The sequence below is a fragment of the Salmo trutta genome, chromosome 38 (assembly GCF_901001165.1).
Source record: "Salmo trutta chromosome 38, fSalTru1.1, whole genome shotgun sequence".
NCBI classification, from domain to species: Eukaryota; Metazoa; Chordata; class Actinopteri; order Salmoniformes; family Salmonidae; genus Salmo; species Salmo trutta.
In genome coordinates, this window is record NC_042994.1 from 27,295,580 (window position 1) to 27,320,447 (window position 24,868).

General features: G+C 40.4%; 2 protein-coding genes across 8 annotated transcripts in view; both read right to left on the reverse strand.

Annotated features, from left to right (window-relative positions):
- Positions 1-24,868, reverse strand: part of LOC115178195 (zinc finger protein 658B-like) — a 1,063,446-nt gene that overhangs the window by 453,322 nt on the left and 585,256 nt on the right. The gene's annotated exons all lie outside the window — the stretch shown is intronic.
- The window catches only part of LOC115178191 (zinc finger protein 501-like), a 141,359-nt gene that overhangs the window by 100,188 nt on the left and 16,303 nt on the right, over positions 1-24,868 (reverse strand). Inside the window, exons 1-2 of one of the 7 annotated variants that reach the window (XM_029739279.1) lie at positions 2,370-2,396; positions 2,057-2,240 (exon numbers count right to left, since the gene is read on the reverse strand). The exons of 4 other annotated variants lie outside the window; for them this stretch is intronic. In XM_029739279.1, coding sequence (XP_029595139.1) covers positions 2,057-2,240; positions 2,370-2,372 — 187 coding nt within the window. In that variant the 5' untranslated portion in view covers positions 2,373-2,396. 2 more of the 7 variants (XM_029739275.1, XM_029739274.1) reach the window with 2 other exon arrangements.

The window sequence follows — 24,868 nt, forward strand, 5'->3', positions numbered from 1 at the left end:
TGATCTACTTTATATTCAAACTGACATACTCTATATTCAATTCATGTTTTATAACAAAAACATACAAATATATGTTTGAGTAAACTTTGTACCATTTAATTTCATAATGCATAAACAGGTAAACACATTCTCAGTCAACAATATAAGACAATGGGAGCACTGTGTATGTTCTCTGATTAATTTTAAGTCAATGTGATGTGAAATACAAGTTTACACACTAGGAGAAGTCATTATTCTCTCCTGTGTGAATTTTAACATGACTTTTAAGTGACTGTGATGAGCAATATGTCTTCCCACAGTCTGAGCACTTGTAAGGCTTCTCCCCTGTGTGCAGTCTCATGTGTTCCTTCAGGCTTCCTGACCGGCTAAATCTGTTTCCACACAGGGCGCAATGGTATGGGTTCTCCCCTGTATGTATTCGCTCATGAACTTTCAGGCTTCCTGACTGGCTAAAACTCTTTCCACACAGGGTGCAATGGTATGGCTTCTCCCCTGTGTGTATTTGCTCATGAGCTTTAAGTGTATCTAACCGCTTAAAATTCTTTCCACACTGGGCGCAATGGAAAGGCTTCTCCCCTGTATGTGTAAGCTCATGAGCTCTCAGGTTTCCTACCTGGCTAAAACGCTTTCCACACTTGGGGCAATGGAAAGGTTTCTCTCCTGTGTGTATTCGCTCATGAGCTTTCAGGTTTCCTACCTGGCTAAAACTCTTTCCACACAGGGTGCAATGGTATGGCTTCTCCCCTGTGTGTATTCGCACATGAGCTTTGAGGGTGTCTAACCGCTTAAACCTCTTTCCACACTGGGAGCAATGGAAAGGCTTCTCCCCTGTGTGTGTTCGCTCATGAGCTTTCAGCTTTCCTAAGTGGGTAATACTCTTTCCACACTGGGCACAATGGTATAGCTTCGCTCCAGTGTGTATCCTCTCATGTCTTTTCCTGTTAACTAACCTTTTAAAACGCTTTCCACAGTGGGCGCAATGGTGTGGCTTCTCCCCTGTGTGCATTCGCTCATGAGCTTTCAGGCTTCCTAACCTGATGAAACTCTTTTGAATCTGGGAGCAGAGGTGTTGTTGTCTAGCTGGTTTGGACGTCTCTGGCTCTGGTTCCTCCGAGTTTGGTTTTTCTCCTGCCAAAGAGTGTTTATTTAAAGAGAGACCTGAATGAAACCTCCACATGATAAAACTGCCTTGCTATGAGGTTTAATCCAAATCAGATCCCTCAATAACCAGAGGCAAGTTTTTTAACATTTAAAAATGTAAAACAATCTTGGTGTGATTTTAAAACAAATGTTGTACAGCTTCCTGGTAATTACTGATAATAAGTTTACATTAATATTTTATTCATTCTGTTTTAGAAGTCAAACAACTAGACAGTTCAATGACACCCAAGACACAGACATCACTTGATTCCTATCAAGCAGGTGGTTGTAAATATATAACCTTCTTAGCTGTATGGTACAGAATGTGACTTTTTCGATACGCATGAAAGCTTATTTTTCTTCAAATTTGTGCACAAATTTGTTTACATCCCTTTGCCAAGATAATCCATCCAGGTGTGCCATATCAAGGCTGATTAAACAGCATAGTCATTACACAGGTGCCCCTTGTGCCGGGGACAATAAATCAGCATGGTTACCACAGCATTCTGCAGCGATACGCCATCCCATCTGGTTTGGGCTTAGTGGGACTATCATTTGTTTTTCAACATTACAATGACCAAAAACACCTCCAGGCTGTGTAAGGGCAATTTGACCAAAAAGGAGAGTGATGGAGTGCTGCATCAGATGACCTGGCCTCCACAATCACCCGACCTCAACCCATTTGAGATTGTTTGGGATGAGTTGGACCGCAGAATGAAGGAAAAGCAGCCAACAAGTGCACAGCATATGTGGGACCTCCTTCAAGACTGTTGGAAAAGCATTCTAGGTGAAGCTGGTTGAGAGAATGTCAAGAGTGTGCAAAGCTGTATTTGTATTAGTCGGGGACAGCCCTACTGGGAACAGATACCAGTGGACAGATCTATTTTATTTGTTACAACTAAACTACAGTACTTACTTTGATGAGTCAAATCTGATCCTTTCTTCTCTTCTCCTCCTCTCACAGTTCCACTCAACCACGTTGTTTTCCTGCAGTCCACCAGCAGCACAGACAATGTTTTCATACCCAGCAGTAAGGTGCTACCGGGAGAGGCATGACACGGGGACTCCAGGAGGGTGGAAGGGGGTGAGCTAGCATTGTCCTGTTAATCATAAAGAGGGGACACATATCATTATGGATGCTGATGTCACTGTTGACATAAAGTGCTTTACAGAAACCCAGCCCAGACCCTGATAGAGCAAGCTGTATGCTAGACCAGACCAAGCTGTACCATCTGGTGTTCTGATCTGGAGAGACTCTTCTCTGACTCGTCAGCATCAGGATGTTGTTGAGGCTCCCCATAGGACCTATGATAGTCATGTCTCTCTCCTGTGTGAATGAGAACATCAAACAGATAGTAAACTTATGATCTTCTATTACAATAACAGTAACAGAGTCTTACAAGAGGCATTATTATGCCTAAAAACCATCATGATTTTTAAATATATTGTTTGTGATGCAAATGTGAAAGGGTGACTTTCACTTTTACTTGAGTCATTTTCTATTAAGGTATCTTTACTTTTACTCAAGTATGACAATTGGGTATTTTTTCCACTACTGTGATGCAAATGTTAAATGGTTGTTCCATAAAATGGGTGCCTTTTGCATCCCTTTGATATTTTAAGTAGAAATTATGCTCCAATATTGAATTTTAAAAGACTGTTATATTAGATAAAGTGCACTTTAATATACACCACATGGAGAATTCAATACATCTAATTTAAAAGTCCCCAAAATATATGTACCAATGGCAGATTGCCCCTTAAACAATTCAGGCGGTACTGAACAAAGTATTCAAGTGTAGAACTTCAGTAGAATGCCCCTTTAAAACCACACATTAGTTCAACAACTGCATAGTTTGTGTCCCTGTTTTTAAGATATTACTCACTGGTGGTAATCGGATATTCTGACTCCTCCTCCTCCTTTTTCACTCCTAAAACGTCTTCCTCCTCCTCTTTTACTGAGATAGCATCCTCTTCCTCTTTTACTCCAAAATGTTCTTCCTCTTCTTTCACTACATTCTCTTCTTCTTTCAATGTTATGGCATCATTTTCCTTTTTGATTCTGAAAGCTTCTACCTCCTCCTTTTCCACTCTGACAACGTCTTTCCCATTTTCCTGTTTCACTGTAATATCAACCTCTTCTTCTTTCAATGTAATAGACTCCTCTTCCTCCTCTTCCATTCTGAATGCTTCCTCGTCTTCTTTCACCAGAGCTTCTTTCTCCGTCGAGCTTCGTGAGCTCATGCTCCGGGTGATTAGCCTAGTGCAGTATCAATTTAACACATTCGCTAATTTAACAAGCAAATTGCGTTTAAATGAACTAGTAGATACGTAAACAGAATTATGTTTAAAACACTAAGAGTAATATACACAAGATTGGTCGAATACGCTTCAATGTTTAGGTTTTATGTTGGCTAGCTAACCACCGCGTTGGTTGACTCAGAAGCCTTTTGTTGCTGTTGAAGAAGCCTCCTGTCCCGTCCACTAGATTATACGTCACGCAAGAAGCATAACCTGAAAGACTCATATCGCCGTCTGCTGACTGGAGTGGGTAACGGAGATATGAAAAAAATCTTAATTTCAATCTTTATTCTGGCAAACAATGTCATAAGAAGTAATTTAAAAACAACCAGATGTTATGTTTTCTCTTACTTCTTACAGCCAATACTTTACTCCAGGTCTGACCTGCCCATTAGGCAGGATTAGGTGAGAGATTGAAGAGGGTGGCATATTCAGAGATAAATTGACCAAGGCTCATCGCAAACAACACATAATAACACCTCAAATAAGGCTGCCCAAAAACAATGAAAACGTTGCAAGAGGCAACATGGACAGATAGGACTCTACCTGTGTAGAGCACATGCCCCTTTACCCGTCCTGTCTCTAAAGTGCCCTTTTGGGTGGTGGTATAATTTGTATGCATTTTTTCTCATAGTTATTCTGAACCTGCTGCCTGCAAGTCGTTGTTAAATTTGCCTAAGTGATTAGTATTTTCCTTCAACTTTCTGAAGAGGAAACAGCCAGGAAATGCCCCTGTCTGGGTGCGTTTGTTTACCACTATGTGTAGCTGTTAGCGATGATGCTAATGACAACCATCTTCTGGTTGATGGAAAAGCTTTCCCAAAACATTGTCAATTAAATGTTAAGTACAAAGTAGTCTATGTTTACCTGGCAGAATGATATCATGATTATTTGCATCAATCCAGTTGTGAATCAGAAACCTATAAAAACTAAACATAGAAAATGAAATTTGAGAAAAAAAACAAAGAACGGAATTTGGATGAAAATAAATGGATTTGATGGAGATGTTATATATAGATTGAGATGTTATAGGGCCCTAAATATTCTACACATCTTCTCTCATTACTGTATTATCTAGGGATAGTTTAGAGTAACAGCTGTATCCTGAAATGACCTTTAACCTCCCTGCTCCTCAGTACTTCCACTGGATCAAAGCTTCAGCCATGTAGGATACATGATAGTGGCAACACATGGAGTTGGGTTGGATATAATCATGGTGGGATACATGATAGTGGAAACACATGGAATTGGGTTGGATATAGTCATGGTAGGATACATGATAGTGGCAACACATGGAGTTGGGTTGGATATAGTCATGGTAGGATACATGATAGTGGCAACACATGGAGTAGGGTTGGATATAGTCATGGTAGGATACATGATAGTGGCAACACATGGAGTTGGGTTGGATATAGTCATGGTAGGATACATGATAGTGGCAACACATGGAGTTGGGTTGGATATAGTCATGGTAGGATACATGATAGTGGAAACACATGGAGTAGGGTTGGATATAGTCATGGTAGGATACATGATAGTGGCAACACATGGAGTTGGGTTGGATATAGTCATGGTAGGATACATGATAGTGGAAACACATGGAGTTGGGTTGGATATAGTCATGGTAGGATACATGATAGTGGTAACACATGGAGTTGGGTTGGATATAGTCATGGTACAACAAATATTGTGGTTAATCTCAAATATAATAATTGATAAAACAAAACAATTTTTTTTTAAAAAGGTATAATTTTAGTGAATGATATCATAAATAGGATTGGTGGAGTTATGTCACACATGCAGCTAACACAGACATATGGAAATGTCTGCTCTACCCAAAATTACAACCAACTAATTGCAGCATTACCACAAAAATGGAAGAGGCAAGTAGAAAGGGAAAAAAGTAAGGAACTTGTATGTCGGCCCTGCATTAAAGAACATAAATGGTTAAAGAAAAGTGTGATAAATAAAAACATATTCCAATTTCATTTAAGGACCAAAAAACTGACAGCTGTGCCATATAAATTGCAAAATAGTTGGGAAGAGATTTTCGATGTACCCATTCCATGGCACATGGTTTATGAATTGAAACACAAAACAATGGCGGATTCAAAACTTCAAATTTTTCAATTTAAAATACTATACAAAATTCTTGCAACCAATAGAATGTTATATATATGAGGGATACAATCTTCCCAGCTCTGCAGATTCTGCTGTGAGGAGGTAGAGTCATTAGATCATTTATTTTGGTATTGTCCATATGTAGCTCGTTTTTGGTCACAGGTCCAGGAATGGCTGAAGAATTGCAACATTTGCCTAGAACTAACGCTGCAGATAGCAATACTGGGTGATTTGAAAAGCCATAGTCAATCTTTCAATAATATAATTATTATTTTAGCAAAAATGCTTGTTTAATTTACAATCTGTAGAAGCTATGAGAATAGAAAGGTTCAGTACTTTTGTGAAGCATCACAGCACAGTTGAAAAATATATGGCAAATAGAATTCCAAAATGGATGGTGTTGAGAGATAGATGGGAGGGGTTGAATGGAGCTGAAGGGTGAGACTAATAACAAGATAATCAATGTAAAACATACGGGGTCTGTAAAAATGTATATAGGTTCAGAACTTTTGTGAATAGCAGTTGCAAATAGAAATCAAACTGGATGGACATCAGAAATAGAGGAAGGACTAAAAACAAACAAAATATAACTATTGTAAAATAGATTGTGTCTGTAAAATGTGTATAAGATGTATAAACTGAAGGTAGAAGCTTAAGTGTTATTGTTTATTAGTTTACTCCAATTGGGGGAAGGGTGGTAGGGTTTGCGGGGAATAATAAAGGTATATTCTAAAAAAGAATGTATATCTATACAGGTATGTGTATGTATATATGTATGCATATGTGTATGTATATGGATATATATATTTACAAAAAAAAGATATGGGGGATTGGAAATGATGCAGACAATTACATTGATGGAAGCAACAATCCTGCAATATTAATCTGATTCACTGGGTTGTTTTCCTGGTAAGCTACAACTGGGGGCGTGGCAATCTTTACGTGGGTACTGTCGCTCCAAAATCCTACATTGAAAACCGTTTTCAATCTATAGATATTCTCCAGTTCAACAACCGGCAGCGTCAGTAGAAAACCCACTTCATTACGATCAACATCAACGTGTATTGGGATGGCCAACCCCAGACTATAGGCCAAATGTGACTGTAACGGCCTTATCGTGGTTGAAGTAGCTGAGGTCAATATGTCGTGCACCACTGAGAGGGGCACTAGATATGAGGGGATTCTATTCATGGCCAAGTGGTCCATGGAAGAGCTAACTTCACAGAGACAATCCTCCAGTTACAATCAAACCAATTGGACATGGGCATAGTCATGGTTCATGACCTCTGCTAGCTTTCCTACAGACAGGATAGGTTTGTTCAGGAGAGTAGCGTGTGTGTTGACCACCAGAATAGTGTCCTAAAGACGTAGCAGCTAGCTAACAGACAACCGATCAACCTATTGTGTGTATTGAACATTCATATTGGACTGTAGCAGCTAGCTAACAGACAACCGATCAACCTATTGTGTGTATTGAACATTCATATTGGACTGTAACAGCTAGCTAACTGGTTACTGATAAACCTATTGTGTGTATTGAACATTCATATTGGACTGTAGCAGCTAGCTAACTGGTTACTGATCAACCTATTGTGTGTATTGAACATTCATATTGGACTGTAGCAGCTAGCTAACTGGTTACTGATCAACCTATTGTGTGTATTGAACATTTATATTGGACTGTAACAGCTAGCTAACTGGCTAGTGATCAACCTATTGTGTGTATTGAACATTCATATTGGACTGTAGCAGCTAGCTAACTGGCTACTGATCAACCTATTGTGTGTATTGAACATTCATATTGGACAGCCTTACCTATAGAGTAGCACCACCACCCATCAGCCCATTCTCTTCTTGATGTCAAAGCTGCAGTGTATTGTTGCTGTAGGAGTTCATAATTAATACTCCTATTTATTTCAAGCCACACTAAGATGTCACCATACTATTCCTTTAAAGCCCCTCTGTCAGATATAAATCATCAGAGTGGGAAACCAACTGAAATGGAAACAATGGAGCAAATGTATCACTATCAGAGGGGTGTATTATGACATCATATAGAACTACTCAGACATTCCAAATATCACTTGATTATCAGAGGGGTGTATTATGACATCATATAGAACTACTCAGACATTCCAAATATCACTTGATTATCAGAGGGGTTTATTATAACATCATATAGAACTACTCAGACATTCCAAATATCACTTGATTATCAGAGGGGTGTATTATGACATCATATAGAACTACTCAGACATTCCAAATATCACCTGATTATCAGAGGGGTGATTTATGACATCATATAGAACTACTCAGACATTCCAAATATCACCTGATTATCAGAGGGGTGATTTATGACATCAGATAGAACGACTCAGACATTCCAAACCAGGCTTCATCCATATCATGAAGGTGGATATTGATCCAACCATTTCAAAAGTAATGACCGGGCAGATGGAAACAGGATATGCCTGAATACTTTTATAAATGCCGACAGACGATTTGTTAGTTCGTTTGACATAGTGGGGTCTTTTTGTGTCAGTAAAAACGTTTTAGTGAGAAATAGCGGTGGAAACTCCTTTATGAGCAAATATTTATATAATAACCATCACATCTTAGTTAACTTGGATTCACATGATGATATATTGTGTGGTCCTCCCACTACGACTTGGGAACCCATGTAGTTTATTAGGCTACAGATGAAATAAGTTATGAACTTCACAGGGGGGTGAAAGTGGAGGTGATGAGCTTGATGCTCCGTTCCAATACATTGTGATGGTCTTATTCTGGTGACATGATGATCGATGCTTGGTTGCCATTTGATAAATAAAATATCTCTCTTATCCATAATAATCTCATCATGTAGGTAGCCTACCAGCACTGTATATGTGAGCTGCTGGCTACAGTGCACGTGCCATGTTCACATTTTATATAAAACCGCTTTTACAAACCATCAGTAGAGTTGAAAATGTGATGGAAACCAATTTATTTTTCATTCAGTTCATGGGAATTTAACAACAAAAGTATTTTTTTGTGCACTACATTATCATGCAAAGCATTTTATCCGCAATAAGTCTGTTTGATGGAAACATTTCTGGTGGGAAAATGCGTAATTTTTTAAATGCAGATTTGAGAATATTGACATGAAAATCTGTCGCAAGTTGCATGGAAATGTAGCTACTAAGGTGGATATTGATCCAACGCCTGCCGCTTATTCAAACCAGCCCACTGGGCACAGACATCAGTTCAACATCTAGTTTCTATTTACATTTCTTTGAGTCGTCAACTAAAGTGAATTCAACATGAAATCAACACAAAATGTCACCTGTCATTGGATTTAGGTTGCCAGTTGGGTGAAAAATAAATACAGATTTCTGATGTTGATGGCTTTTTACAAATCCAGTCAGTTTTCAACATTGATCTAACATCATCATCACATGGATTTGTTTTGTTGAAATGACGTGGAAACAATGTTTATTTAACCAGGGGGAGGTTTGTAAATGCCCCCAATAAAGTCGAACGAGGAACTCTTCAACAATGATAAACAGCAATCTGTGGGCGAGTTGTGGTGGATATTATACAATAAGGATCTGCTGGAGTCCAAGTCAAACCAAGATTCTTTATTTCTGAGCTCAGAAAGAATAACAGAGTTACACAGCGCAGTGTAGACAGTCTGAATTCCTGAAGCACAGGGTGATGAGCACATATCTTTATAGTTTCCTGTTCCTGGGCGGGAATTTATTCATACAAGGACACAAGTGAAAATTGGTTTGCAACACAGGATGATTATAATAGGACAGTTTCACAAGGTTAGTTACATAATCAGTTATGTGGACACGCATACAATTAACATTTTCCATTACAGTCTGAATATTTTCATGTCATTAAATCATCAGTGGGCCAACAATGCAAATGTAAACAATGGAGCAAATGCATCACATCCAAATATCACTTGATTATCTGTAGTGCTGGAGGAATGACACATGCATATCAACACACACATAGAGTTTAAAAAAGGACCATTTAAACACATGGAATCTGATCTACTCTATATTCAAACTGACATACTCCATATTCAATTCATGCTTTCTAATAAAAACATACACATATATTTGTGAGTATACTTTGTACATTGGTATAAACAAGTAAACACATTCTCAGTCAACAATATAAGACAATGGGAGCACTGTGTATGTTCTCTGATGAATTTTAAGTCAATGTGATGTAAAATATGAGTTCACACACTAGGATCAGTAAGGCTTCTCCCCTGTGTGGATTCTCACATGAACTCTCAGGCTTTCTAAAAGGCTAAAACTCTTTCCACACTGGCCGCAATGGTATGGCTTCTCCCCTGTGTGTATTCTCTCATGAACTTTCAGGCTTCCTGACTGGCTAAAACTATTTCCACACTGGGCGCAATGGTAAGGTGTCTCCCCTGTGTGTATTCGCTCATGAGCTTTGAGGGTGTCTAACCGCTTAAAACTCTTTCCACACTGAGAGCAAGGGTGTGGCTTCGCTCCTGTGTGTATCCTCTCATGTCTTTTCATGCTAACTAAATGGTTAAAACTCTTTCCACAATGTGAGCAGTAGTAAGGCTTCTCCCCTGTGTGCAGTCTCATGTGTTCCTTCAGGCTTCCTGACTGGCTAAAACTCTTTCCACACTGGGCGCAAAGGTATGACTTCTCCCCTGTATGTATTCGCTCATGAACTTTCAGGCTTCCTGACTGGCTAAAACTCTTTCCACACTGGGCGCAATGGTATGGCTTCTCCCCTGTGTGTATTTGCTCATGAGTTTTGAGGGTGTCTAACCGCTTAAAACTCTTTCCACACTGGGAGCAATGGAAAGGCCTCTCCCGTGTGTGTGTTCGCTCATGAGCTTTCAGATTTCCTAAGTGGCTAAAACTCTTTCCACACTGGGCGCAATTTTGTGGGTTCGGTTCTGTGTGTGTCTTCTCATGTCTTTTCAGGCTTCCTAACTTGGTAAAACTCTTTCCAATCTGGGAGTAGAGGTGTTGTCTTGCTGGTTTGGATGTCTTTGGTTCCTCCAAGTTTGGTTTTCCTCCTGCCAAAGACATTGCTTAATTTTAAGAGAGACCAGTGTGAAATCTTCACATCATAAAACTGCCTTGCTATGAGGTTTAATCCAAATCAGATCCCTCAATAGCCCGAGGCCAGTTTTCAAACATTTCATAATTTAAAACAAATGATATTGTAGAGCTTCCTGGTAATTACTGATAATATGTTTGTGATGTCTGTGTCATAGAACTGTCTAGTTCTAGGATACTTATAAAACTGAATGAATAAAATAAGTAATGTATTCCTATCAGCAGGTGGTTTTAAATATATAACCTTCATAGCTGTATGATACAGAATGTGACCTACACACTTCCTTAAACCTAAAATAAGTAATTTTGTGTGGAAGTCCAAAACTTGGAGACAGACACAAAGCTCATCAGTAACATCTCCCCGTTGTTGAAAGGGTCGACAGAACAGATTTTGTATTTATTTAGACGTTCAAACATATTTTACATTTTGACTATCATTAGTGTCATGATATTTTGTGTAAAGTAAAAAATTATATGACATATTTTGGGTAGATGTTCCTAAAAATATAAACGCAACATGTGTAAAGTGTTGGTCCCATGTTTCATGAGCTGAAATAAAAGATCCCAGAATTCTTCCATACGCACAAAAGCTTATTTCTCTCAAATTCTGTGCACACATTTGTTTACATCCCTGTTAGTGAACATTTATTCCTTTGCCAAGACAATCCATGCACTTGACAGGTGTGGCATATCAAGAAGCTGATTAAACAGCGTGATCATTACACAAGTGCACCTTGTGCTGGGGACAATCAAAGGCCACTCTAAAATGTGCAGTTTTGTCACACAACACAATGCCACAGATCTCTCAAGTTTTGAGGGAGCGTGCAATTGGCATGCAACTGGAGCAGTTATCAGATAATTGAATGTTCATTTCTCTACCAGAAGCTGCATCCAACATCATTTTAGAGAATTTGGCAGTACATCCAACTGGCCTCACAACCGCAGACCACGGTTAACAACGCCAGCCCAGGACCTCCACATCGTCTGAGACCAGCCACAAGAACAGATGATGAAACTGAGGAGTATTTCTCTCTGCAATAAAGCCCTTTTGTGGGGAAAAACTAATTCTGATTAGCTGTTCTGGGTTATGCCCTCCCAGGGCCACCAATGGCTGCGCCCCTAGCCAGTCATGTGAAGTCCATAGATTAGGGCCTCGTTAATTTATTTACATTGACTGATTTTCTTATTTGAACTGTAAATCGTTGAAATTGTTGCATTTATATTTTTCTTCAGTATTTTACAGTGCCTCGTAAAGTATTCAGACTCCTTGATTTTTCCACATTTTGCTGGGTTACAGCCTTATTCCAAAATGTATTCAATAGTTTTTTCCCCCCTCTTCAATTGACACACAATATCCCATGATGACAAAGCAAAAACTTTTTTCGAAATTTTTCCTAATTTATTAAAAATAACAAACTTAAATATCACATATACATAAGTATTCAGACCCTTTACTCAGTACTTTGCTGAAGCCTCTTTAGCAGCGATTACAGCCTAGAGTCTCCTTGGGTATGATGCTACAAGCTTGACACACCTGTATTTGTGGAGTTTCTCCCATTATTCTCTGCAGATCCCCTCAAGCTCTGTCAGGTTGGATGGGGAGCGTCGCTACACAGGATAATCAATGGAAACATGATGAACCTCAGCTCAATTTCGAATATCAAAGGGTCTGAATACTTATGTAAATAAGGTATTTCTGTTTTGTAATACATTTGCAAGAAAAAATGTAATCCTGTTTTGGGGTATTGTGTGTAGATTGATGAGGAATATTAAAAAAAATAATAATTTGAAATTAGATTAACGGGGAAAAAAAAGGAAAAAGTCAAGGGTTCTGAATACTTTCCGAAGGCACCGTATATAATAATGTGTATAGTGTATATAATAATGTGTATAGTGTATATAATAATGTGTATAGTGTATATAATAATGTGTATAGTGTATATAATAATGTATATAGTGTATATAATAATGTGTATAGTGTATATAATAATGTGTATAGTGTATATAATAATGTGTATAGTGTATATAATAATGTGTATAGTGTATATAATAATGTGTATAGTGTATATAATAATGTATATAGTGTATATAATAATGTGTATAGTGTATATAATAATGTGTATAGTGTATATAATGTGTATAGTGTATATAATAATGTATATAGTGTATATAATAATGTGTATAGTGTATATAATAATGTATATAGTATATATAATAATGTGTATAGTGTATATAATAATGTATATAGTGTATATAATAATGTATATAGTGTATATAATAATGTGTATAGTGTATATAATAATGTGTATAGTGTATATAATAATGTGTATAGTGTATATAATAATGTGTATAGTGTATATAATAATGTATATAGTGTATATAATAATGTATATAGTGTATATAATAATGTGTATAGTGTATATAATAATGTGTATAGTGTATATAATAATGTATATAGTGTATATAATAATGTATATAGCCATGTTATGAAGTATGAAAAGGCTTTTTCATTCACGTGTCATGAATTCATTATGACATCATCATATTTGTATATGTTTTACATTAATTGTTTATGGTTCATTGAACAAACATGGGAAACAGTGTTTAAACCCTTTACAATGAAGATCTGTGAAGATATTTGGATATTTACGAATTATCTTTGAAAGACAGGGTCCTGAAAAAGATCCAAATTAACTCAGCAAAAAAATGAATGTATATGTTTTACGGGTTGAAAAGTGTTTTTTTCTCAGACATAAATAAAGAAATTCCAGCTGAAAGACAAAGGCCATAACTTTAATAAAATAACAAATTAACTGGCAAAGTAGCAGAGCGAAGTCCGCATCCAGCAACGTCATGAGTCACATTCTTGCAGATGTTTCAGTACAACACTACAGGGAGAGAGAGGGGGAGAGGGCAAACTCCACTTTACTAGTTTCATAGTATGGAACCACTTAGTAGATTCTGGATTTTGTGTAAACTTCTCCTTTAAAGCATCATTGACAAATAATTAATTGAAGTAACATTTGTAACATTTGTAGACTAGCTTTTAAGAGTGGTGGGCCAGTAACTAAAAGGTTGCTGGTTCAAATCTGCCGTTTTGCCCTTGAGCAAAGCAGTTAACCCCCAACAACAACTGCTCCCTAGGCGCCGATGAAGTAGACGTCGGTTAAAGGCAGCCCCCGCACCTCTCTGATTCAGAGGGGTTGGGTTCAATGCGGAAGACACGTTTAGGGTGAATGGATTCAGTTGTGACAGACTAGTGTTACGGATACAGGTATCCTGTGTATGTATCCTGTATGTGTGTTTCTTTTCTCTCCTTCTCCCCTCACAGGTGACAATCATCACTCCCCGATCAGTCATAAGTCCCCAATCAGAAGACACCTGCTCCCCTTTCCTCACCCAATCACAGCCCCTTTCCCTTGGTTTAAAAACCCCAGTCAGTTGCTCTCTCTCTAGCTCATTATCACTCTGTGTTTAATCTCTCTCTGTGAGATCAATCTTTGTGTTCATTCTCAATCTCTCTCTGTGTCCCCCTCTCTGTATTGATCTCTTTTGTTTTTTCAACTACATGTCACATTTGTCCGGTAATCCTGTGAGTATTGTTTTGTTGTTTGACTGTTTGTTTGTTTGGTGGGAAAAGGGGGTACTAAGACAAGTCGCCCATGGGCATACATTACCCGTAGGAATACTTTGTCTAAGTACCCTAGTTAGAACTGGGCGGACCACCCAATGTATTTTTGGTTAGTTAGCTAGCTGTTGTGGAAATAGGCTAGTCTAGCTTAGGGGTGTTTTGGATTATTGTTTCTTTGCTTGGGTCCAGCTCAGCCCCGTTTCTCACACTCCTTTACCGTGTGTTTAGCAATAAACCTTTAGAGTTTGACGGTAGATTTCAGTTGTCTGTGGTTTTTGGTTCTCACTGTTACTTGTCACGATTATAATTTGCATGATTTATGTTACGAATCTCGTATCCATCCCCCCTAGACCGCTGGGCCAAAGGGATTCGTAACACTAGACATCCCCTTTCCTTCCATCCCAGTCCTCCTTTAAGACTCCATAATGTTTCATCATTAGATACTACAGTCCTCCAACAACGGTTGCCATATGAATCTTTACCACTTGCTCTGTAATATGAGTAGTATTCAGATTTCATTCAAACATTTCTTACATGAATATTGAAAAATATAAACATGAATATTGAAATAAATATATATATATTTAGATGTTTATATATATTGTTGAACATAATATACTGTAAGGGTATATCAGTTCCAGGATCTCTGCTTGTGTTAAAATTATGGGCCATTTTATATAGAGAAATTGTGGCGAAATCCTGCATGGAGCCTTCACTGTGCTCTGCCACTTTAAGAGCGCATCAGCAGTCAGGAAGGAGGAAATAAAGATAGCTCTCCACAGAGAGCCGGAAGTGCTATTGGTTGGCGCGGAAGTTTGACAGTGTGTGCAACTCTGCAGAACTTGTTTATTTTCAGCGTGCTTAGTTGTGAAGTGTTTAAGTCCATCGCCGGTGTTACCCCTCTAGGTCGTGGTTGTAGTCTTTTTGGGACCGCTCCTGTCATTGTGTGAGTGGTGGAGTAGCAACATTGTTGTGAAGCTTTGAAAAACACACCATCAGGTGTTTCAGACGGACAGACTGAAGTCAACAGCCCAGACCCTCCTCTCTCATTTTCCCTCTAATGCTTTTCACTGCTGCAGACTTTCTTTTTATCCTTTCAATGTTTGTTAGACTATTATTCCTCTGCCAGTTGTAGTTGGTGTGACATTTTAGTTAAAGGGAGTTTGCGTGAGCGCTCATGTTTATTGCCATTTGAATTGTATTGATTTTGTGTGGGACTGTTTACATTTGGCAGAGAAGATTTTGGGACATTTTAAGGCCTCTGTCTATGAACACACCTACACATACCCTGCACTCCTCCACTGGGAGGTAATACAGATTATTACCCCCCTTGCACTCCACCACTGGGAGGTAATACAGATTATTACCCCTCTGCACTCCACCACTGGGAGGTAATACAGATGATTACCCACCTGCACTCCACCACTGGGAGGTAACACAGATTGTTGCAAATCCTCTAATGTTGATGACTGGGTTCTTTCTTGCCAATTAAGTTGTCGTTAAATTTCTCTGCCATTATTATTGGTTGGGTTACCCCTGGGCTGTGATGGGTGTTTTATATGGTGGGTCTTATGTTCTCTCCCCACTGGCTATCTGGCCAATAGGCTCCACTATACTCAGTATCTTCTGCTGATGTGTGTCTGGTAGCACTATTCTACTCTTTTCCTTTCAGCAGGTTAATACTTGCCTGGCACCCCAACAAAATATTTATCTTTATCCCCCTAACAATACAGCTACAGAATTAGCATAGTAGACCAATGTAACTTAAGGTTACCTGAAATATTTAGGACTAACTTATTCCTTGCCACCCATTCTGAAACTAACTTCAGCTCTTTGTAAAGTGCTGCTGTCATTTCAGTTGCTGTGGTAGCTGACGTGTATAGTGTGGAGTTATCCTCATACATAGCTTTATTCAAAGCCAGTGGCATGTCATTAGTAAAGATTGAAAAAAGTAATGGGCCTAGACAGCTGCCCTGGGGAATTCCTGATTCTGTTGGACTGGCTTCCATTCTAGAACACCCTCTGTGTTCTGTTAGACAATATAGCAGGGGGTGTAAAGCCATAACACAAGTTTTTCCAGCAGCAGACTATGATCTTATTGTATCTGGTCAAACAATTTTTACAAAGAATGTAAGGGTTGGTAACAGGCTGATTAATCAGCAATTTCAGCCAGTAAAGGGGGCTTTACTATTCTTAGGTAGCAGAATGACTTTTGCCTCCCTCCAGGCCTGAGGGCACACACTTTCTAGTAGGCTTAAATTGAAGTTAAGGCAAATAGGAGTGGCAATATCGTCCGCTATTATCCTCAATCCTTTTCCATCCACTTTGTAAGACCCCGGTGACTTGTCATTGTTGATAGACAACAATAATTGTTTCACCTCTTCCACACTTACTTTACAGATTCAAAATTACAATGCTTGTCTTTCATAATTTGGTTAGATATACTTGGATGTGTACTATCAGCGTTTGTTGCTGGCATGTCATGTCTAAGTTTTTTTTTTTTATCTTGCCAATGAAAAAAATCATTCAAGTAGTTGGCAATATCTGTGGGTTTTGTGATGAATGAGCCATCTCATTCAATGAATGATGGCGCAGAGTTTGCCTTTTTGCCCAAAATGTCATTGAAGGTGCTACAAAGCTTTTTACAATCATTCTTTGTAATTTATATTTGTTTCATAGTGTAGTTCGTTCTTCTTTTTATTCAGTTTAGTCACATGATTTCTCAATTTGCAATACGTTTGCCAATCAGTTGTACAGCCAGACCTATTTGCCATCTCTTTTGCCTCCTCCCTCTACACCAGGTATTCCCAAACTGGGGTATGCTAAATAGAAATGTGATTCACATTTTCAAACAGTCCATTTAGATTTTCCAACCGGGCTATGCATTTGGGCAAGTTTTTTTTTCTAACTTGAGTAGCCTCGTTACACTGCCAAAAAAAATGTAACCATCTAGTGTTCGGCGAAATAACAACACAATGTTGGTAGCCTAGTCAAATAATTAACATCCAATCACATTAACCGTTACTCTCTCACGGGAATTCCACTAACGGTCCGTATGTAGCCAAACGTAGCTGCTGCTCATGTTGGTATCTGTACTGATGGCGCAAAAGCCATGACAGGGAGACATAGTGGAGTGGTAACGCGCGTGCAGGCAGTTGCTCCCGGCGCCACTTGGGTACACTGCAGCATCCACCTAGAGGCTCTTGCTGCCAAGGGAATACCTGACTGCTTCAAAGACATTTTGGACACTACAGTGAAAATGGTTAACTTTGTTAAAGCAAGGCCCCTGAACTCTCGTGTATTTTCTGCACTATGCAATGATATGGGCAGCGACCATGTCACGCTTTTACAACATACAGAAGTGCGCTGGTTATCAAGGGGCAAAGTATAGACACGTTTTAAATACAGGCACAGACTGTGTGGAAAATGATTTAAGACAGACTCACTCCAATACAACCCAACATTGCAGAGTTATGTGCATCCTTTCAAGCACACCCTCCTCATTAACCTGTGGTAAGTTATAAACAATTTTCGATTAACAAATAAGGTTTTATATGTAAGATGGTTAAATAAAAAGAAATTATTTATTTTTATATTATTATTTGTGCGCTGGTCCTATTAGAGCTCTTTGTCACTTCCCACGAGCCAGGTTATGACGACAACTCACACTCATTCTTATGTTTAATAAATGTATCATATAGTGTGTGTGGCAGGCTTACAAGATGGCAAAAAACAACATTTGAGAGTGTGCTGACCCTGGTGCTAGAGGGGGTACGTAATGTTTGAAGGGGTACAGAACTATAAAAAGTTTGGGAACCACTGCTCTACACCATACCATTTTTCTATTCCTCATCAATCCACGTGGATTTAACCGTTTTACAGTAATTTTCTTAATGGGTGCATGCTTATTTAGTAACTGGGATAAGTAGTTCCATAAATGTGTCAAGGGCTGCGTCTGGTTGCTCATCATTACACACCACGGACAAACAGATTATTTACATCAAAAACATAGGAATCACTACAAAACTTATTTTATGACCTCTTATACACAATATTAGGCCCAGCCTTTGGAACTGTGGTTTTCCTTGATATGGCTATTATATTGTGATCACTACATCTGATGGATTTGAATACTGCTCTAAAACCCATTTCTGCAGCATTAGTAAAGATATGATCAAAGCATGTTGATGATTTCATTCCGATGCTCTTTGTAACTATCCTGGTAGGTTGATTGATAACCTGAACCAGGTTGCAGGCACTAGTTACAGTTTGAAGCTTTCTCTTGAGTGGGCAGCCTGATCACAGCTTTCCTCCAGTATTAGTTAATTAATAAAAACAGGCCAAATTGAAGTGTCTGGAGGTTGACTGGGACAGGCAATGTAATATCCATAACGTTTTAAGGAAAGGTTTTTGTTAAACATTCTCCTTACCTCAGATCATCTTGAAAGTTTCTCTCTTAAGCTAACTTTTTCATCAAGGTTTTAATACGGTCTATTGGTTTCTCTCTTTTCATTGGCAGAATCCTTTTTCAGTGTTATGATATTCATAACATCCATATCCACAAGTCTATTTTCATGTTAGAACAGAACTCTGCTGGTTGTCCTGGTAACAGATACCAGTGGGCAGATCTATTTTATTTGTTCAAACTAAACTACAGCACTTACTTCGATGTGTCAAATCTGATCTTTTCTTCTCTTCTCCTCCTCTCACAGTTCCACTCAGCCCCGTTGTTTTCCTGCAGTCCACCAGCAGCACAGACAACCTCTTCATACCCAGCAGTGAGGTGCTACCAGGAGAGGCACGACACGGGGACTCCAGGAGGGAGGAAGGGCTAGCGTTGTCCTGGTAACCATAAAGAGGGGGCACAGACACATATCATTATAGATGCTGATGTCACTGTTGTCATAAAGTGCTTTACAGAAACCCAGCCCCTGATAGAGCAAGCTGTATGCTAGACCAGACCAAGCTGTACCATCTGGTGTTCTGATCTGGAGAGACTCTTCTCTGCCTCGTCAGCATCAGGATGTTGTTGAGGTTCCCCAGAGGATCCACAATAGTCATGTCTCTCAACTGTGTGAATGAGAACATCAAAAGAGGTGGTAAACTTATGACCGTCTATTAAAATCATAGGGTCTTACAAGAGGCATGAATATCTCTAAAAAGGGCCTAAAATGCAAATGTTAAAGGGTTGTTCGACAAAATGGGTGCCTTTGAAGAATTCAATAAATCTAATTTAAAAGACCCCAAAATATATGTACCAATGGCAGATTGACCCGTCAACACATTATAGAGTACTGAACAACATATTCAAGTGTAGAACTTCAGTAGAATGCCCCTTTAAAACCACACATTAGTTCAACAATTGCATAGTTTGTGCCCCTGTTTTTAAGACAGTACTCACTGGTGTTAATCTGATCTTCTGTCTCCTCTTTCACTCCCAAAACGTCTTCCTTCTTCACCTTTATTGAGAGAGCATTCTCATCCTCTCTAAACGGTTCTTTCTCTTCTTTCCCTATAACAACCTCCTCTTCCTCCTTTTTCATTCTGAAAGGTTCTTTCTCTCCTTTCACTGTAATATCCTCATTTTCTTCCACAACAATGTTCAGCGCCAGAGCTTCTTTCTCCAAAAAGCAAACCTCATCTTCTTTAGCAGGGTAGGAGTAGTTTAGTGAACTCATGGTCATTGATGTTAGCTAGCTAGTTAGCATTAGCGACTAGCCTAGTACTAGGCTCAGCATCAATCTTTAACAAGTTTGCAAATTGAACAAGCAAATTAGGTTCAAGTTAACCAGTTGACACGTCAACAGAAATGTGTTCAAAACACCGAGATAAGCTAATGTACATTGACGCTTTAGACCATGTTAATCTTTCAGTTGTATGTTGGCTAGCAAGCTACCGAGGTGGTTGAAAGAGTAGCCGTGTTGTTGTTCCTGAAGAAGCGTCCCGTCCATTATACGTCACGCAAGAAGCATCGTCGGAAAGACGCACATCCGTCATTTGATGACTGGAGTGGGTAACGCAGTTTGGAAACAAGTTACTACACTTTTTGTATTGAAAATAACGTCAAAAATTTGTAACAATAAGCTGATAGATTTTCTCTTACGTCTTACAAATAATACGTTCCTGTACACAGACGTAGAAGCTTAATATGAATATGTAGATTATGAATAAATACTTCTATGAATAGTTAGTGTGTTAATACACATTTACTCTTAATTTTTTTCATTTGTTTTAATCTAGATGTGACCATACTATTCCCTTAAAGCCACGCTCCATAAGATACAAACCATCCTGAAAACAACAGAGCAAATGCATCACATGCAAATAGCACTTGATTATCTGTAGTGCTATACACTGAGTATACAAAACATTAAGAACACCTGCTCCTTCCATGAAATAGACTGACCAGGTGAATCCAGGTGAAAGCTTATTGATGTCACTAGTTAAATCCACTTCAATCAGTGTAGATGAAGGTGAGGTCAGGTTAAATATGGATTTTTAAGCCTTGAGACAATTGAGGCATGGATTGTGTATGTGTGCCATTCAGGTGGTGAATTGGGAAGACAAAATATTTAAGTGTTTTTGAACAGGGCGCACTGGTTTGTGTCAAGAACTGCAACGCTACAGTTTCCCATGTGTACCAAGAGTGGTCCACCACCCAAACAGTGGCAGTCAATGCGGTTTAAGATGAGGGAGGACAATTTTTTTAGCATAGCATCCCTCTGTTTGAGCCGGGTGTTTGAGTGGGCTACACTTGCTAGCTGCATTTGCTAGCTAAGTAAGTGAAACTGAAAGTGGAAAATAAATGACAAACTCTCTCTCTCTTGCTTCTCCAAATTTGTTAAAAACTGTTCAACTATTGTCTTTTTCTCTCTTTGAGTCAACTACTCACCACATGTTATGCACTGCAGTGCTAGCTAGCTGTAGCTTATGCTTTCAGTACTAGATTCATTCTCTGATCCTTCGATTGGATGGACAACATGTCAGTTCATGCTGCAAGAGCTGATAGTTTGGAGGACGTCCTCCGGAAGTTGTCATAATTACTGTGTTAATCTATGGAAGGGCTTGAGAATCATGCATGAGCCTCCTAGGTTTTGTATTGAAGTCAATGTACCCAGAGGAGGATGCAAAATACTATGTTTTAATCAGTTATTTGGTGACGTGATTATATTTAGTATAGTTTTATCTGAAAAGGATAACTTTCTAAATGTTTTACCTTTTTTATTTTTCTGAAAATCACTCAGGATGGGGCTCCCCTTCCTCCTCTGAGGAGCCTCCACTGCACCTAAAGGACATCCAGCCAACTTGACACAATTGTTGGAAGCACTGGAGTCAACATGGGCCAGCAGCATCCCTTTTTTTACCCTTTTTGACACCTTGCAGAGTCCATGCCCCGACGAATTGAAGCTGTTCTGAGGAGAAAAAGGGAGGGTCCAACTCCATATTAGGAAGGTGTTCCAAATGTTTGGTATAATCAGTGGATATATCTGCCATTTAGCAGACACTTTTATTCAAAGGGTTTTGCAGTCGTGTGAAAATGAGATGGAAACCCATTTAACTTGCATTTTTCATTCGGTACATGGGAATGCACTACGTAATCACTCAAAGCCTTTTATCTGCAATAAATCTGTTTGATAGAAACATTTCTGGTGGGAAAAAGCATAAATTGTTTCATGCAGATTTGAGAATATTCACATGAAAATCTGTAGCAAATTAATCCAAATCAGATCCCACAATAACCTGGGGTCAGTTTTCAAACATTTCATCATTTAAAACAATCTTGGTGTGATTTTAAAACAAATGATGTTGTAGAGCTTCCTGGTAATATGTTAACATTAATTATTCATTCTGTTTTAGAAGTCAGAAGACAAACAACTAGACAGTTCTACGACACTCAAGACACAGACATCACTGGATTCCTATCAAGCAGGTGGTTCTAAATATATAACCTTCATAGCTGTATGATACAGAATGCGACCTACACACTTCCTTAAACCTAAAAATAAGTAAATAGGTAATTGTCAAAAAAAATGATATATATTTTTTACATTTGAAACAGACGCAAACCACATCAGTAACATCTCCCCGTTGTCTCAAGGGTTAGACACAATGTTGATTTAGATGTTCACAAATTTTTACATTTTGACTAATCTCTAATGTCATGATATTTTAGGTAAAGTAAAAAGAATGTGAAATATTTGGGGCAGATTTTTTAAAAAGGATTATTATATTTACATTTTTTAGTCTTGTCTCATCGCTGCAACTCCCGTACGGACTCGGAAGAGGCGAACGTCAAGAGCCATGCGTCCTCCCAAACACAACCGCACTGCTTCTTGACACGATACACAATTAACCCAGAAGCCAACCGCACTTACGTGTCGGAGGAAACACCTTACACCTGGCGACCGTGTCAGCGTGCATGCGCCCGGCCCGCCACAGGAGTCGCTAGAACGCGATGGGACAAGGACATCCTGACCAGCCAAACCCTCCCCCAACCCGGACGACGCTGGGCCAATTGGCTCTACTGGTCGTGGCCGGCTGCGACAGAGCTGGGTATCAAACCAGAATCTGTATTAATGCAGCTAGCACAATGCAGTTCCTTAGACGCTGCGCCACTCGGAAGGCTGCATTTATATTTCTGTTCAGTATATATATTTTATATTTGAGATTCTTCAAAGTAGCCACCCTTTGCCTTGACAGCTTTGCACACTTTTGGCATTCTATCAACTAGCTTCACCTGAAATGCTTTTTTCAACAGTCTTGAAGGAGTTTCAACATATGCTGAACACTTATTGGTTGCTTTTCCTTCACTCTGTGTTTTGGCTCATTGTCCTGTTGAAAAACAAATGACAGTCCCACTAAGTGCAAACCAGATGGATGGCGTATCGCTGCAGAATGCTATGGTAGCCAACCTGGTTAAGTGTGCCTTGGATTCTAAATAAATCACTGACAACGTCACTAGCCAAGCACCCCAAAACCACCTCCTCCATGCTTCACAGTGGGAACTACACATGCGGAGATCATCCGTTCACCTACTCGCGTCTCACAAAGACACTGCGTTTGACTGACCTTCGTGTCTTAAAGTAATGATGGACAATTGTTACTCTTTGCTTATATAATGTCACGTCCTGACCAGTAGAGGGTGTAGTTGGGTCAGGACGTGGCAGCAGTCTGTGTTTTTGTTGTTTCATTAATTTTGGCCGTGTGACTTCCAATCAGGCACAGCTGTAGAGGGTTGTGGCTGATTGGGAGTCACACATAAGTTGCCTACTTTGCCTTTTGGGGTTGTGGGGAATTGTTGTGTGCACTGCGTTTGTTGGAGCCTGCCACACTGTTGCGAGTATTGTTTGTTGTTTTGTTTTTTTTCTCTCAAGTGGATACCTTACATGTTTCTATCAGTAATAAACATGAGTGTCCACAATCCCGCTGCGCTTTGGTCCTCCTTTCCTTCACCGACGACAACCGTGACAGAATTCCCCACCAACACAGGACCAAGCAGCGGAGGAAGGCTGGCATGGACATGGGCCAAGTTAAGGAGGAGTGTTTCCAGGGCGATGGAAGACCTTAGGAAATTCGAGAGGCAGCCCCAATAATTTTTTTTGGGGGGGCACAAGGGCAGTTTTGCGGGGCAAGAATGGAGCCCCAGGCCAGCTCCCCGCACTAGCCTGGAGGTGCGTGTTCCCAATCTGGTACGCCCAGTACCAGCACCACGCACCAGGCTTCTAGTGCGTAAACCCAGCCTCACCAGTCAACAGTCGTCGGAGCTGCCCGCCAATCAACAGTTGTCGGAGCTGCCCGCCAGTCAACAGTCGTCAGAGCTGCCCGCCAGTCAACAGTCGTCAGAGCTGCCCGCCAGTCAACAGTCGTCAGAACTGCCCGCCAGTCAACAGTCGCCAGAGAGGTCGGACTGCGCTGAACTGCCAGAGTGGCCGGACTGCCCGAACTGCCGGAGTGGCCGGACTGCCCGAACTGCCCGGACTGCCCGGAGTGGCCGAACTGCCCGGACTGCCCGGAGTGGCCGGACTGCCCGGACTGCCCGGAGTGGCCGGACTGCCCGGACTGCCCGGACTGGCCGGACTGCCCGGACTGCCCGGAGTGGCCGGACTGCCCGGACTGCCCGGAGTGGCCGGACTGCCCGGAGTGGCCGGACTGCCCCGAGTGGCCGGACTGCCCCGAGTGGCCGGACTGCCCCGAGTGGCCGGACTGCCCCGAGTGGCCCGGACTGCCCCGAGTTGCCCGGACTGCCCCGAGTTGCCCGGACTGCCCCGAGTTGCCCGGACTGCCCCGAGTTGCCCGGACTGCCCCGAGTTGCCCGGACTGCCCCGAGTTGCCCGGACTGCCCCGAGTTGCCCGGACTGCCCCGAGTTGCCCGGACTGCCCCGAGTTGCCCGGACTGCCCCGAGTTGCCCGGACTGTCCCGAGTTGCCCGGACTGTCCCGAGTTGCCCGGACTGTCCCGAGTTGCCCGGACTGTCCCGAGTTGCCCGGACTGTCCCGAGTTGCCCGGACTGTCCCGAGTTGCCCGGACTGCCCCGAGTTGCCCGGACTGCCCCGAGCTGCCAGACTGGCCA